Source organism: Callithrix jacchus, chromosome 14 (genome assembly GCF_049354715.1).
Source record: "Callithrix jacchus isolate 240 chromosome 14, calJac240_pri, whole genome shotgun sequence".
Lineage (NCBI taxonomy): Eukaryota > Metazoa > Chordata > Mammalia > Primates > Cebidae > Callithrix > Callithrix jacchus.
This window is the reverse complement of record NC_133515.1, coordinates 58,531,059-58,545,969: the sequence shown is the minus strand read 5'-3', so window position 1 is coordinate 58,545,969 and position 14,911 is coordinate 58,531,059. Positions and strand designations below refer to the sequence as shown.

The 14,911-nt window shown below is 37.9% G+C and overlaps 1 protein-coding gene across 2 annotated transcripts in view; it reads right to left on the bottom strand.

Moving 5' to 3' along the window:
• Nucleotides 1-380: 380 nt before the first annotated feature.
• Nucleotides 381-14,911, bottom strand: part of PNPT1 (polyribonucleotide nucleotidyltransferase 1) — a 60,912-nt gene continuing 46,381 nt past the window's right edge. For both annotated transcript variants that reach the window (XM_002757742.7, XM_008980683.5), the window contains 9 exons: nucleotides 14,098-14,169; nucleotides 13,943-14,006; nucleotides 13,197-13,280; nucleotides 12,808-12,891; nucleotides 11,824-11,930; nucleotides 11,667-11,722; nucleotides 9,493-9,571; nucleotides 3,184-3,231; nucleotides 381-2,037 (listed from right to left, as the gene is read on the bottom strand). In XM_002757742.7, coding sequence (XP_002757788.1) covers nucleotides 1,879-2,037; nucleotides 3,184-3,231; nucleotides 9,493-9,571; nucleotides 11,667-11,722; nucleotides 11,824-11,930; nucleotides 12,808-12,891; nucleotides 13,197-13,280; nucleotides 13,943-14,006; nucleotides 14,098-14,169 — 753 coding nt within the window. In that variant the 3' untranslated portion in view covers nucleotides 381-1,878. The remainder of the gene's footprint in view (nucleotides 2,038-3,183; nucleotides 3,232-9,492; nucleotides 9,572-11,666; nucleotides 11,723-11,823; nucleotides 11,931-12,807; nucleotides 12,892-13,196; nucleotides 13,281-13,942; nucleotides 14,007-14,097; nucleotides 14,170-14,911) is intronic.

Sequence of the window (14,911 nt, the reverse complement as noted above, 5' to 3'; positions counted from 1 at the left end):
TAATCTGTCAACTGCAGAAAGCAAATAGTTTAAATTTAATCTTTCGTTTTCGATTAATCTTTAATATTTCAGAAAGTATATCAACATTGCCTAACATGCTGTTTTACACACAACAGATATATAATCAATGTTTCTTGACACAAATACACATATCTTAAAAATCTTTGGTTTAGCCAGCTAAAGTTTTAATATTTTATGAACTAGTTAGCCCTAAGCTATGAATTTACCTTTTTTTTTTTTTTTGGAGACCGAGTCTTGCTCTGTTGTCCAGGCTGGAGTGCAATGGCACAATCTCAGCATACTGCAACCTCCACCTCCCAGGTTCAATTGACTCTTCTGAGTAGCTGGAATTACAGGCGCCCACCATCATGCCTGGCTAATTTTTGTATTTTTAGTAGAGATGGGGTTTCACCATGTTGGTCAGGCTAGTCTTGAACTCCTGACCTCAGGTAATCCACCTACCTTGGCCTCCCAAAGAGCTGAGATTACAAGCATGAGCCACCAGGCCCACCCCCCCTCCCCCCCTTTTTTTTGAGACAGAGTTTCACTCTTGTTGTCCAGGCTGGAGTGCGGTGGTATGATCTTAGCTCACTGCAACTTCCGCCTCTCAGGTTCAAGAGATTCTCCTGCCTCAGCCTCCCGAGTAGCTGGAATTATAGGCACCCGCCACCACGCCCCACTAATTTTTGTATTTTTAGTAGAGATGGGGTTTCGCCATGTTGGCCAGGCTGGTCTTGAACTCCTGACCTAAGGTGATCCAACTGCCTTGGTCTCCCAAAGTGCTGGGATTACAGGTCTCAGCCACCATGCCTGGCCAGATTTACCTATATTTTTATGAGATTTAAAATTTTTTTCAGAGATAGAATCCTGCTGTGTTGCCAGGGCTGGAGTACCGTAGCTATTCACAGGCATGATCACTGCACACTACAGTGTTCAACTTCTGAGCTCAAGTGATCTTCCCACCTCAGCCTCCCAAGTAGCTGGGACTATAGGTACGTACCACTGAGTTTGGTGTATTTTTATAAGATTTTAAAAAGGATTACACCTTCTAAATTATGACATCCACATACCATTTACTTTTGTATAGAATTATAAGGTGGTATTTTAAATGATGGGAATGAACAACTTGACGTGTATCAATAACTTCTAGACATCGATTTCAAACATGTATTATCTCCAGCTCTTATATTAAGAACTTCCATACAAGAGAGTAATATACATATTCAAAAACTGACCTAGTTCAATTTGACAAGTAAATAATTTTTCTATGTTTAGGTAAATTTGAAAAACATACATCATTACTACCTCATCCTAGTTAGAATCTCATTTATATTTATTCCACTATGTTTATGATTTTGTGACTAATTTGAAAGGCATTATATTATTAAAGGTGTATCAGATTAGCTCCCTCAACTCACTGTATCTAGTAACTGTTCTGAAGAAATAGGCACTGGCTTTGAATATGGCCTGTTCCAGTTTGTGAACAGTTTTAGGCAAAGAAGTGAGCCATAGGATGACTCAGGGTAAATTATCACTACTGTATATAAAGAAAAATAAGATGTGGGAAGAGATTTCTTATAACATATATGACATATCTAAGTTTTTTATATATTTCAGAATTATAGAAACAAAAGTATGTCATCTTTTCTAAGATGTACTTTTAATAATAAATATTTCTTGATTTATAATGTAAATAAGATTAAATGAATATGGGTTACTCTTGAATTAAAAAAATGGCACATGTAAATGAGCATTTTAATACAAATAATTAGAATATATTTATATATAAATCTACACAGTGGTAGATAATACTAAAACTTTGTTCTACAGCGCATTACCCTAGACAAAATAGAATTCTAGAATTCTCTTTAAAAAAAATCACTGAGAAGAATGAGAGGATGACTGTGAAAGAGGTTCTCCCATTACAATACTACTTCTGTCATTCAAAGTTCTGACAACAGTTGTAGCTGGAGACTGAAGCACTTTACGAGAAAGCCTCATTCTTCCATCGGCTGGGTCACGTCCAAAGTATTTCACCTGTGTTAAAGAACAGATCTTCCTTTAAAGTTACAGCACATTGAGTGACATCTCAATTAATAGACATTTAAATTTACATGGTCCCAATAAGGCAATGGTTATTTTTACTTGTTCACTGAAAGCACAGTTCAGTGCTAAGTGGAGGTATACACTTAATATATATAAGTAGTCATTATAAAAAAAATTAGAGACGGGGGCAGTTAGCTGTTCAACTATAATCTGCTGTTATACTCATTCATGCCTTTTTATTCTCACCAGGCCAAGTCCTTATACTGGGGGAACAGTCACAGACAGTGAATGATTCTAGATAAGGGCTTTGTGAGCCTAATTGTGTTATAAACTATACAGGATTATGCTTGGCTCAAAGGACCATCACATTAGTGTTTATTTGGCTTCACCTTGGAAAATGAAAGTCGGGGAAATGTGGAAGGTTTAAAGTTCCTTCTGAAGTGAAAACAACAACAACAAAGAAACCAAAAACTCAACCTTATACAGAGATATTATGTCTTAGCACTCATCTCCCCCTGGAGTCTACTGGGACAGTAAGACTACAGATTGGGAATAAACTAGAAGCTTAGTTTCTCAGGTCACGAGTATTAGGCATAAGTGAAAGAGAACGTGGAGAAGCCAAAAAAAACCAGCCTGGCATTGACTTCTTTCATCCACTCATAAAGGACTACAAAGAAAGGGCCTATTTTGTTATATGAATTCTAGGCCTGAATAACATGGCTCTTACCAAGCTCAAAAACTTTTAGCCTTAAGTAGTAGAGAAACAAAGTCTTACCTCCTCAAAGATGACATTCAAGGACTTCAACAAGTTACCTTATCAGAGTTCTTATGTCAGTTTCCAAATCATGGAATCTGCATAGCTAACACTGACATGGTCGTGTACGTTTTAAATCCACTACCATTAAAGTCCCCCATTAAAGGGGACTACCATTTTGGCCAAGCTGTAAGGTCCTTGAGGGAAAGAATTGTGTCTTACATCCTTAATGAGTCTGTTTAAGCACTTCTAAGATTAAAAATGAAGTACTGCATATATATAATAAACATCATAGATGGTGACTCTTTCAACTTTTTGAAAACAATAATGGAAGCGTCAAGAACAATTTACAACTTTAAGGCTAATAGGTGGAATACAAGTACCTGAATTTCTTGGCCAACTTCTAATCCTAGGGCAGTAGGATGTTTAATCTGAAAGAAAACATGTTAATCTATTAGTTGTTGTGCATAATTACCTAGTGTCCATGGAAGTACACATTTTTTCCCAAGCTTTGTTTGTTTTTCTAATTTAAAAAATCAGTTGGCTGGGCACGGTGGCTTATGGCTGTCATCCCAGCACTTTGGGAGGCCAAGGTGGGCAGATCACTTCAACTTAGGAGTTTGAGACCAGCCTGACCAAGTGGTGAAACACCACCTTTACTGAAAATACAAAAATTAGCTGGATGTGGTGGTCCATGTCTGGAGTCCCAGCTACTCGGGAGGCTGAGGCAGGAGAATTGCTTGAATCTAGGAGACAGAGAGGTTGCAGTGAGCTGAGATTGCACCACTGTACTCCAGCCTGGGTGACAGAGTGAGACTAGTCTCAAAAAAAATAATCATTATCATCATCCAGCTGGGTTCAGTGGCAGGGAGGCCAAGGTGGGTGGATCATGAGGTCAGGAGTTCAAGACCAGCCTGGCCAATATGGTGAAACTCCATCTCTACAAAAATTAGCTGGGTGTAGTGGTAAGCGCCTATAGTCCCAGCCACTTGAGAGGCTCAGGCAGAAGAATTGCTTGAACCTGGGAGGTGGAGGTTGCAGTGAGCTGAGATCACGTCATTGCACTCAAACCTGGGCGACAAAACATGCCAGGTATACTGGCTCACATCTGTGGTCCCAGAACTTTGGGAAGCCAAGGTGGAAGGGCTGCTTGAGCTAAGGAGTTTGAGAGCAGCCTGAGCAACATAAAGAAACCCCATCTCTATAAAAAAATCAGCTAGCTAGCTATGGTGGCTTGTGCCTGTGGTCCCAGTTTCTCCAGAGGGTAAGATGGGAGAATCACTTGAGCCTAGGAGGCTGAGGCTGCAGTGAGCTGTGACTGTGCCACTATACTCCAGCCTGGGTGACAGAGAAAGACCATGTCTCAAAAAACCCCTCAAGTTGTAAGTAACTACTGCTAACATGCCAATGAGTATCCCTCGAGATGTCTATTTAGTGTATGTGTACTGCATTTGTAAAAAAGGAACCTCTGTGCTTCTTGTATATATATTTTTTAGAGACAGAGTCTTGCTCTGTCAACCAGGCTGGAGTGCAGTGGCATGATCACTGCTCACTGCATCCTCTTTCTCCTGGGTTCAAGTGATTCTCCTGCCTCAGCCTCCTGAGTAGCTGGGACTACAGTTGTGTGCCACCATGCCCAGCTAATTTTTTGTATTTTTAGTAGAGATGGGATCTCACTATGTTAGCCAGGACAGTCTTCATGTCCTGACCTTGTGATCTGCCCTCCTCAGCCTCCCAAAGTGCTAGGATTACAGGTGTAAGCCACTGCACCCGGCCTTCATTTGCATTTTTAAAAATTGCTGTTGATATTAAATATCTTGGTTGGCTTCTTATAAAAATAATTTGTTCATGTTCTTTACTTATTTTTCTATTGATATTCATCATTCTTACTGATCAGCCCTTTGTAATTAAGCTTCTCTCATATGTTATTAGCATTTTTCCTTTAGGTTGCTGATTCTCTCTTAACCTTATTGCAATTGTTGTCATATAATTAAAAAGAAATTATGGGGGACTAGGCGCGGTAGCTCACGCCTATAATCCCAGCACTTTGGGAGGCTGAGGCGGGTGGATCACGAGGTCAACAGATCAAGACCATACTGGTCAACAAGGTGAAACTCCGTCTCTACTCAAAATACAAAAATTAGCTGGGCATGGTGGCGCGTGCCTGTAATCCGAGCTACTCAGGAGGCTGAGGCAGGAGAATTGCTTGAACCCAGGAGGCACAGGTTGCGGTGAGCCGAGATCGTGCCATTGCACTCCAGTCTGGGTAACAACAGTGAAACTCCATCTCAAAAAAAAAGAAATTATGGGGTCAAATTTTATGAATTTATTTACTTTTTTGGCTTTGATATAATGCTGAGAAGGAGTTCTCCAGTACTAATCTTATTAAAACTCCAATTTTCTTCTAGTAAACCCTCCTGCCCCAACAAAATTATCTTTTCCCATGACCTTTTTAAAAAAAGCACATTTAGCTCTTTGATCCAGACAGGATTTTGGTATAAAAATGAGTAGAGATCCTGGTTTGTTTTTTTTTTACACAGAAAATAATTTGGCTCCAATGCAGAGATCCTGTTTTAAGATAACCAGCTGTACCGATATAATTTATTAAATAATCTTTACCACTGACTATAATACAACTTCTAGCATATATTATAATCCCATGTATATTATTTCTGGTCTTTGTTTTCTTGTTGCATGGATTATCTATTTCTGGGCCAGTAATATACTGTTTTGTTGTCTATGGCTTTATAGTATATTTTAATATATGATAAAACAGACATTCTTATTACTCCTCTGACCCCATTGTTTTCTTTTTTTAGTATATGTGCTGCCGAAGCGAGCACAACCCCATTGTTTTCTACAGTTGTCTTAGAGATTTTATTTTCTGGATGTATGAATTACAAAGATTAAATTTAAAAATATCCTAACAATTAACTTTTTTTTTTTTTTTTTTTGAGACAGAGCTTTCTTTTTTTCTTTTCTTTTTTTTTTTTGTGACAGAGTTTCGTTCTTGTTACCCAGGCTGGAGTGCAATGGCATGATCTCAGTTCACTGCAACCTCCGCCTCCTGGGTTCAGGCAATTCTCCTGCCTCAGCCTCCTGAGTAGCTGGGATTACAGGCACACGCCACCATGCCCAGCTAATTTTTTGTATTTTTAGTAGAGACGGGGTTTCACCATGTTGACCAGGATGGTCTCGATCTGTTGACCTCGTGGTCCACCCGCCTTGGCCTCCCAAAGTGCTGGGATTACAGGTTTGAGCCACTGAGCCCAGCTTATTTTTTTTTTTTATAACACATATCATATGATTTCATTTCAAATATATATAATCATATAATATGTGGCAATACAAAGTGACTGAGAATAGATTAGTGGTTTCCACGAGATAGAGGGAGGAAATATTAGGAAATGACTACTAACAGAAAGGGGATTTCCTTTCGGAGTGAGGAAATGTTCTAAAACTGGACAGAAGTAATGGTGGCATAACCTTATAAACATACTTAAATGACCAAGTTTTACATTTTTAAAGGGTATGTTTTATAGTACATAAACTGTATCTTAATTTTTTTACGGAAAAAATGCACTGTTAAATAAAACTATCTGTAAGAGGAGCCGGGGAGAAAAAGAATATATTTTTTTTTGAAAGAAAGAAAGAAAAATAGAAAGGGGGAGAGAGAACAGGAGTCTTGCTCTATTGCCCAGGCTGGAATGCAATCTAAAAATATGTATTAAAAAAATCTCTTTTATGTCAATAATTGTACTTAACAGAGGAGACAGGAAGGAATAAAGGAAGAAAATAACAAACAAACAGCCAACCAATATTTCATTTAAGTCTGCGAAATGCTATGCAAATGCTGAAGGGTGATTTACTTCCAATTATGTGGTCACTTTCAAAATAGGTGTAATGTGATACTGAGAAAAATGTATGTTCTGTGGACCTGGGGTGACAAATTTTATAAATATTCACTGAGTTTACCTGTTCCAGGTCTGAGTTCAAATCATAGATGTCCCTGTTAATTTTCTATCTCGTTGATCTGTTGAGTATTAACAATGTGGTGTCAAAGTCTCCCACTCTTATTGTGAGGGAGTCCAAGTCTCTTTATAAGTCATTAAGAACTTGTCTTATGTATCTGGGTGTTCTTATATTGGGTGCATATATATTTATGATCATTGTCTCCTGTTGTTGCATTGATCCTTTTACCATTACGTTATGTCCTTCTTTGTTTCTTTTAGTCTTTGTTACTATTAAAGTCTACTTTGTCAGAGACGAAAATTACAACTCATGTTTTTTGTTTTTTCTCTCCATTTGATTGGTAAGTCTTCCACCAACCCTTTGTTTTGAGTCTTTGTGTGTCCTTACTTATGAGATGGATCTGGATACAGTGTACCAATGGGTTTTGACTTTTTATTCAATTTGCCTGTCTGTGTCTTTGATTGGGGTATTTAATCCATTTAAATTTAGGATTAATATTGATATTTGTGAGTTTAATATTGTCATTTAATGCTAGCTGGCTATTTTGCCCATGAGTTGATATAGATTCTTCATTATGAAGATACTCTTTACCTTTGGTAAGTTTTTGAAATGACTGCTACTGGTTGTTCCTTTCTGTGTATAGTGCTTCTTTCAGGAGCTCTTGTAAAGCAGCCCTGTTGGTGATGAAATCTGAGTGCTTGCTTGTTCATGAATATTTTATTTTTCCTTCATTTATGAAGTTTAGTTTGGCTAGATATGAGATTCTGGGTTGAAAATTCTTTTCTTTGAGGATATTGAATATTGACCCCCACTCTCTTCTAGTTTGTAGGGTTTCTGCTGAGAGATCTGCTGTGAGTCTGATAGGCTTCCCTTTATGGGTGACCTGACCTTTCTCTCTAAGTACCCTTAGAATTTTCTCCTTTATTTCAACCCTGGTGAATCTAACGATTATGTGTCTTGGGGTTGCTCTACTTAAGGAATATCTTTGTGGTGTTCTCTGTATTACCTGGAGTTGAGTATTGTCCTGCCTTACTAGGTTAGGAAAGTTTTCCTGAATAATATCCTGAAGAATATTTTCAATCTTGGATTCATTCTCTTCATGGCATTCAGGTACACCTATCAAAATGTAAATTAGGTCTTTTCACATAGTCCCATATTTCTTGGAGACTTTGCTCATTCTTTTTTACTCTTTGTTCTCTAATCTTGTCTTCTCGTTTCATTTCATTAAGTTGGTCTTCGACCTCTGATAGCCTTTCTTCTGCTTGATCAATTCGACTGTTAAAACCTGTGCATACTTCTCGGAGTTCTCGTATTGTATTCTTCAGTTCCATTAATTCACTTATATTCCTCTCTCAATTGTCTATTCTCGTTAGGATTTTGTCAAGCCTTTTTTCAAAGTTCGTGGTTTCTTTACATTGGGCTAGAACATGTTCTTTTAACTCACAGAAGTTTCTTATTATCCACCTTTTGAAGCCTAAATCTGTTAATGGAACACACTCGTTCTCCATCAGGCCTTGTTCTCTTGTTGATGAGGAACTGTGATCCCCTGTAGAGGGAGAGGCATTCTGATTTTGGGTATTCTCAGCCTTTTTTACACTGGTTTCTTCCCATCATTGTAAATTTATCCACCTGTCGTCTCTGTAATTACCGACTTTCAAATTAGGTCTCTGAATGGACGTCCAACTTGTTGATTTCCAGCGCTAGAATCTGAGCAACCCACTGCGCTGGCTAAAACAGCGGCCTTAAGATTCATGGTGCTTTTCTGCCTGGGAATCTCTGGTCTGGCTTCCTTCTTGAGTCCCTTTTTCAATCAGCTGAATAGGTCACTCTGCCTTCCCGGAGCTCCAAACGTTGACTGAAAGGGGACCCAGTTCCGTTTACTCTGCACCAAGAACCGCTGCGCCAAGGCGCTGGCAAAACCGCCACGCCAGCCACAAGAGTTACTCTGGCAACCTGTGGGGCTCCTCCGCTGGGAATCTCCTAGTCCGTGAGCAACAAAAATTCGCCTGAAAGTGTGGCATCCTCTCATTCTCTGTGCTTTCACTGGGAGCTACAATCCCGAGCTGCTAGTTATTGGCCATCTTGGATCTCTCTCACAATTATCTTGCCATAATTGGTTGGTTAGTAGAAAATTGGTAGTTATTTTTAGTAACTGCTCCTCTAGATGTTGTTCTACCTCAAAACAGTCAGTGTTTCTATTCAATCATGGAAAGAAAAATATATGTTTTTTCTTTTTTTGAGATAAAGTCTTGCTCTGTTGCTTAGGCTGGAGTGCAGTGGTGCGATCTCAGCTCGCTGCAACCTCCACCTCCTGGGTTAAAGCAATTCTCTGCCTCACTTCCTGAGTAGCTGGGATTACAGGCGCCCACCACCACACCTGGCTGATTTTTGTATTTTTAGTAGAGACAGGGTTTCATCATCTTGGCCAGGCTGGTCTCAAGCCCCTGACCTCATGATCCACCTGCCTCAGCCTCCCAAAGTGCTGGGATTACAGGCATGAGGTACCACAACCTGGCCAATTTTTCTTTATGCTAGAAAAAAGTCTGAAAAAACAAATATGTATGTTAAACATTGTAAAGCTTTTGCCAGCAGCATCTCTGTCACTTTTGTTTTTTGTGTCTAGGCTAGTAGTAGGCAAAATGTGTAATTCTTATCAACCTAGGTGATTTCAAAGGGCAGTTTTAAGAGAGTTATAAAAATAATAAAATCTGTCCTTTTACCTTTCGTTGATCAAGTTGTGTGTTATGAAGCAGTACCGCAGTCATATTTGGATATAATTTTACCATGACACCAGTATCTCTACAAAAAAATAAAGAAGCCTGGTTAAAACAGTAAGTATCTGTATATCCATTGACAAATAAAACTGATTATGTTTTCACAGAATGAACAAGAGGAAAATAAATACATTCTTGTATGTTTTTAGAACTATAAAAAGTATACTTTTCAACTGAAAATATACCCTATAAATAAATATGTGTGAATCAAAGTGAAGAAAAGATAAACAGTATGCAGTAAAAAAGCTTTTAGACTATATATTCTTCTGTATTTGTCTTCATAATTTCCAAAAACATTTTTTTTTTTCGGTTGCCCAGGCTGGAATGCAGTGGTGCCATCTGGGCTCACTGCAACCTCCACCTCCCAAGTTCAAGCCATTCTCATACCTCAGCCTCCCAAGTAGCTGGGATTATAGGCATATGCCACCATGCCCAGCTAATTTCTGTATTTTTAGTAGAGACGATATTTCACTATGTTGGCAGGCTGGTCTCGATTTTCCAAAAAATTTTTGAAATGACAAATATTTTTTAAATAGTATAGAATATCTTATAATTAACCTTATTTATATAATTAATCATATAATTAAGGTAGGGATTTAAGGAAGGTGGTCAGGTAAAATGGGATACTTATTTCATTAAAACAACTAATCTTCCCTTTTTTCTCTAGTCTACAAAAATAACCCATACCATTTCTTTTTTTTTTTTTGAGATGGAGTTTCACTCCTGATACCCTGGAGTGCAGTGGCGCGATCTTGGCTCACCACAACCTCTGCCTCCTGGGTTCAGGCAATTCTCCTGCCTCAGCCTCCTGAGTAGCTGGGATTACAGGCATGCGCCACCATGCCCAGCTAATTTTTTGTATTTTTAGTAGAGATGGGGTTTTACCATGTTGACCAGGATGGTCTCGATCTCTTGACCTTGTGATCAACCCGCCTCAGCTTCCCAAAGTGCTGGGATTACAGGCTTGAGACACCGTGCCCGGCCCACCATTTCTTATTTTTCACCTGCAATAGTAAACAAATTATCTTATTGCCCTTTTTTGTTTCAAATAGCTTTGAACATCTTTCTTCTTAAAAACGGGATTTTCTGATCCTGAAAATACAATCTCTTTTAGCTGGTAAAAAAAAATACTTTGAGATTAAAATTGGCATTTAAAATATGTGCCAATTAAGCATTCAGACTACGTTTAAAACAAGCCGTCAAAAGAAAAAAAAAGGAAAAAGGAAATATTGCTAGGTCTATTTTGGGCCTATTTAATATTTACTGGTAAAATTAAAATGGTGGAAAACTTGGTTAAAAAATTCAGACTGGGTGTGGTGGCTAACGCCTGTAATCCCAGCACTTTGAAAGGAGGCCAAGGTGGGCGGATCGAAAGGTCAGGAGTTCGAGCCCAGCTTGGCCAATATGGTGAAACCCCATCTCTACTAATGCAAAAATTAGCTGGGCACAGTGGCGCCCACCTATAGTCCCAGCTTCTCGGGAGCTGAGGCAGAAGAATTGCTTGAACCCAGGAGGAAGAGGTTGCAGTGACCTGAGATCACGCTACTGTACTCCAGCCTGGGCAACAGAGTGAGACTCCGTCTTTAAAAAAAAAAAAAACAATTCAGTTAGAAATATCTATTATAATTAGAACTGCACAACTATGTTACTGAAATTCTACAAAATAATATAGAACATTTACTATACCTTAAAAAGTAATGATTATATGGCAACTGGCATGTAATCTAAACACCTTATGATTTCAAAGTAAATAAAGTAAATGTGAAATTAAATTGGGATTGTAACAGAAATCTGTTAAAAACCAACACAAGGCTGAGCATGGTGGCTCATGCTTCTAATCCTGGTACTTTAGAAGGCTGAGGCGGGAGGATCACTTAAGGCCAGGGCTTAAGACCAATCTGGGTAACATAGTGAGACCCTGTCTTTACAAAAAATTTAAAAAGTCAGCAAGGTGTGGTGGTATGTGCTTGTAGTCCTAAATACTCAGGAGGCTGAGGTGGGAGAATTGCTTGATCCTAAGTGTTTGAGGCTGCTAAGAGGTATGATGGCAGCACTGAATCCCACTGTGGGATAAAAAAAATAAAGGAAAAAGCTCAGCATAGAATATTACTTGATATTACCTGATTTCAGTTATTGTGGCGGTATACACTGCTCCAAATTCTAATTGCTGCTCCTGCTGTAAGTGCAAAATAAGCCATGAGATTCATAAAGAAAACATCAACAAAAAGTAGATAGAACAAATATATCTATATGATATGTAATATGATCTATACTTACATCATCCTTGCAGATTTCAGTAATGAAGTCTCTTGCCTCATGCATAGCACTAGGTGTTGGTGCAAATACAGAGAACGTTTCTTCATCCACCTGACTAACAGTTACACCTTTTAAAAACATAATTTAACATATTAAAGTTAACTTGGCTGGGCATGGTGGGTCACATTTGGAATCTCAGCATTTTGTGAGGCTGAGGTGGGAGGATCAGTTGAGCTGAGGAGTTCAAGACCAGCCTGGGCCACACAGGGAGACCCTGTTACTACAAAAAATAAATTAAAAAATTAGTTGGGCCCAGTAGCATGTGCCCAACTACTTGGGCATCAGAGTCCAGAGGATCACTTGAGCCCAGGGTTCAAGGCTGCAGGGAATGGTGATTGTACATTGCATTCCAGTCTGGGAGACAGAGGAAGACCCTGTCTCAAAAAAAAAAAAAAAAAAAAAAAAGTTAACTTGCTCATTCCAGTGATACTAGGTAGGCCCTGGGGATACAGTGGTGAGCCAATATGCTTGATTTATTGAAGCTCACCACCAGGTGGAATCAAATATACCAACACAAATTTTGGTTCTGCTCTCTTAATTACAAGTAAAAACTATAATAGAACACTTTCCTCACCATTTTTCTTGCTCCTGCTTACTCTTTAGAAGGGTAAATAAATGAATGAGGGACAAAATCACATCAGTTACTCAATCTTAGCAAATGGCTAAGGTGACTCTGCTTCTCACGCTCTTGCAATAACCTCAAACCTTGAAGTACTAGGTAATTCAAACATTGCTTCAGGAAAAATAAATTGTGTATACTCTTTAAATAAAAGAGTATAAATAAAATTAAGTGAAAGCAGAATAACAAGAAATAACTAAGTAATAATTCCTCTAAAGTTAAAAACTAAAAATTATTCTATATATTCAACTATGAAATGTTACCAAAAAAATCCTGATATGGTCTAGCATTGAATTAAAAAACCTCAAACTTCATACAACTCTTACCTGTTTCTGCCTGAAGTTTTTTTAAGTTATATCCACCTGGTCCAACAAATTTTGCTCGTTTTGACAATGGAACCTGAACAGTTTCTGGAATGTAATACAGACAAATATGTAAACAATTCAAATAGATACATGAACCTAAAAACATGTCATGGTCACTTTTTTTTTAACCTAGACACATGTAAAAATATTTTACTATAAAACAGAAAAGTAGATGATTAAAATTACTGAAAAGTGTTAAAGAATATTTCCTAAAATTTAAAGCATTTTAGCTACAAAAGTATTTAAAATATTTTTATTTTGTGTGTTGGGTAAAAACAATTTAAAAACAGTAATATTTGTTCATAATATTAATGTTTCTTACAATGATCACTAAAATTTTAATGTATTACCTACAATAGGTCCATTTTCTTTTCTAGATGCTCGAGGTTTTGAAATAGTTTTGTTCATGATCTGTAATATCTCCTTTTTTGCCACTAGAAGAGATAAAAACACAATAAAAGTTTTAACTACATAAATATGATCTGAAATAGCTGCACTCTTAGTTTTTATGATGTATAATCCAAACCCTTTAGCTTAATAATTGAAGCTCTCCACACACTAATTACCTTGAAAATTCACTCATATTCTTTTCTCCATAAATCCTATCTTAAAGAGAGTTGCCTTATTTGCAAAAATTGAAATTTCACTGGTAACCAACTTTGATGTTTATTCATGTGCCCCCAAAACTTAGTTCTTCGTTTTTTTTTTTTTTTAAATAGATATGGGGTCTGTGTTGCCCAGACTGGTCTTGAACTCCTGGGGCTCAAGCGATTCTCTGTCTCAGCCTCCTGAGTAGCTGGGATTACAGGCATGTGCCACCATGCCTGGTTAATTTTTGTATTTTTAGTAGGGACAGGGTTTCACCATGTTGGCTAGGCTGGTCTAGAACTCCTGACCTCAAGTGATCCGCCCACCTCGGCCTCCCAAAGTGCTAGGATTACAGACGTCAGCCATTGCACCTGGCCAGTACTTCATCTGAGTTGTCATTTGAAATTCCACTTTTTAAAGCAATATTTTATAATAAGCATAATGAGAACTATAGTTCCCATTAGCAAACTGGAACAGAATGAAAGGAGAATCAAGTACACTGGCTCACCTGAAGCTTGTTGAACAGCCTCCATTACAATTTTTATTGGTATTCCAGGTAATTTAATATCAGCCTAAGATAGAAAAGTCAGAGAATTATATAAATATTGACCCATGGCATTATTTAAATGCTACAAAAATGAAACAAAATGAGTTTTAAAATACCTGTAACGCAGTTATTCCTTTATTAGTGCCAGCCATTTTGAAGTCCATGTCACCATTGTAATCTTCGATTCCCTTCAGGAATTAAAAAAGTTATGACATAGTTTTAAACAAACCAAAATCAACATATTCACTATAGAAACATCTCAAAAAAAAGTTTTAGAAGTCAACCATATCCTCTAAGAGAAAACACAGGGCAATGTTTTCTACATTAACTATTGCTTCCAATTTGTGACTTTTTAAGCTACAATTATTTTCACCAGAAACATCATTTTTAGATTTCTTTGCCTCATTAATGCATAAGGATAAATTTATGATCATCCTAAAGTGAGCCATTATGAAAACTTACACTGTGTACTACTGTAATACTTAAGTGTAAGTATCACTATTTGTTTAAAGTAATCATTTTATTTATTTAGAGACAGAGTCTTGATCTCTTGCCTAGGCTGGAGTGCAGTGGCACAGTCTTGGCCCACTATAACCTCTGCCTCCTGGGTTCAAGCAGTTCTGCCTCAGTCTGTCGAGTAGCTGGGATTACATGCCCGGCTAATTTTTGTAATTTTAGTAGAGATGGGGTTTTGCCACATTAGCCAGGCTGGTCTTGATCTCCTGACTCCAAGTGATCCATGTGCCTCAGCTTCCTAAAGTGCTGGGATTACAGGTATAACCAACTGTGCCTCATCTATTACTATTAATATAATATCTATTTTAAAATCACATCCTTTAAGAGCCAAGATGAACCTGCAGAGGAGGAAGAACAAGTACCTGTTCTTCAATACTAGCTTTCTTCTAAGAATATGCTACGTGCAAAGTACAT